This window comes from Myotis daubentonii, chromosome 1, assembly GCF_963259705.1.
Source record: "Myotis daubentonii chromosome 1, mMyoDau2.1, whole genome shotgun sequence".
Classification (NCBI taxonomy): domain Eukaryota; kingdom Metazoa; phylum Chordata; class Mammalia; order Chiroptera; family Vespertilionidae; genus Myotis; species Myotis daubentonii.
Genome location: NC_081840.1, coordinates 81,667,943 through 81,669,554, shown reverse-complemented (window position 1 = coordinate 81,669,554; position 1,612 = coordinate 81,667,943). Strand labels below are relative to the sequence as shown.

Sequence of the window (1,612 nt, the reverse complement as noted above, 5' to 3'; positions counted from 1 at the left end):
CAGGTCACAAGGAGGAAAAAGATCCTGTATCTCCACATTTAGCATTTATTTATTTAACATCTTAGCTAATGCAAATGTTGTTAATGTTAAAATTTGACCAAAAAAGCTTCATGATGGCTATACATTTCTTAAAATTACATTATTATTTATACTTTTATAATTTTTGGAAAATACTTATGACTTTAAAAATAAATGCAAAATAACTGACAATAGAGGTGAAAAGAAGTTATAATGGCCATTGCCTCACTGTTTCAATTTTCTTGAGGTAAAAAATTAGTCCATCCAAATGAATTGCAAAATAGACTCTTCAAAAGACATATACAACTTATAAATACTGCCAATGTCTCAACTAATGAAGCAATAATTAGATAGTTATGTATTGAGTACCTGTTTTATGCAAAGTTTAGTACTAAAGGAAATGAGAAAATACATAATAATAGAGAAGGGTGCAAATTGAAATTATGCAGAAAATTCCCTTGAGAATTCAGAGAAATGAATTACTTCTGATGGGGAAGACGTGATGGAAGAACAAGTATTTTGGTATTTGAACCAAATCTTTTCAGATGAGTTGCATTTAATTAACCTACTGGGAGGTAGGGATGGGGGTAGGGGAAATGCATAATACCAGCATTTATAAATCTTTCTCCCAACTCTCCAACTCCTCAGAAGAAAAATTCAACTCTACAAAAGAGAGGATTGTGCTCTTTTCCTCCCTGGCTGCTTGAAGACCAACCTTCATCATGAATGACACAGTAACCATCCGGACCAGGAAGTTCATGACCAACAGACTACTTCAGCGGAAGCAAATGGTCATTGATGTCCTTCACCCTGGGACAGTACCCAAGACAGATATCCAGGAAAAACTAGCCAAAATGTATAAGACCACACTGGATGACATCTTTGTGTTTGGATTCAGAACCCACTTTGGTGGTGGCAAGACCACTGGCTTTGGCATGATTTATGATTCCTTGGATTACGCAAAGAAAAATGAACCCAAACACAGACTTGCAAGACATGGCCTATATGAGAAGAAGAAGGGCTCAAGAAAACAGAGAAAGGAACGCAAGAACAGAATGAAGAAAGTCAGGGGGACTGCAAAGGCCAACGTTGGTGCTGGCAGAAAGAAGGAGTAAAGATTCTTCGGTGACTTTTTCTGTGATGGTTGTGCAGATTTTTTATGAGAGGATTAATAAACTATAAACTTTAAAAAAAAAGAGAGAGAGAGGATTGTATCTCTGGTAGTTCAAAAAAAGTTATAATTTAAGAATTTTTATGGTTAAACTTAAGCAAATTTTCATTCATCTCATCTTATCGTTGCTCTATAAAAGATACTATTTTGTATCTTTAAAACACTGGATAATATCTACCCAAAATTTTATTAAATGCCTCCAGAAATTATCAATAATCCTATAACGTTTGGATTTAGGAGTTCTAGTAGAGTTGTAAAGTCATTGATACTCTGTACCACCACAAGGATTCAAATGCCATACTGACTTTGGTGAATAGCATATATTCCTTCATTAATGATAGCAAATTCTTGTCAATAAAGATGCTCCAATTTAACTGTAGTTGGGTTTGATGCATATTGTAAAACCTACACACAGTATACCTC

General features: G+C 34.6%; 1 protein-coding gene across 1 annotated transcript; it reads left to right on the top strand.

The window, feature by feature from the left end:
- The first annotated feature begins 704 nt into the window (after positions 1 to 704).
- LOC132225832 (small ribosomal subunit protein eS24-like) lies at positions 705 to 1,214 on the top strand. Its single transcript, XM_059680822.1, has one exon. The coding sequence runs from the start codon at positions 741 to 743 to the stop codon at positions 1,131 to 1,133; it is 393 nt and encodes a 130-aa protein (XP_059536805.1). The 5' UTR covers positions 705 to 740; the 3' UTR covers positions 1,134 to 1,214.
- The last annotated feature ends 398 nt before the right edge of the window (positions 1,215 to 1,612 follow it).

Coding starts and splice junctions, on each gene's coding strand:
- LOC132225832 (XM_059680822.1), top strand. CDS start 741: ATGAATGACACAGTAACCATCCGGACCAGGAAGTTCATGACCAACAGA.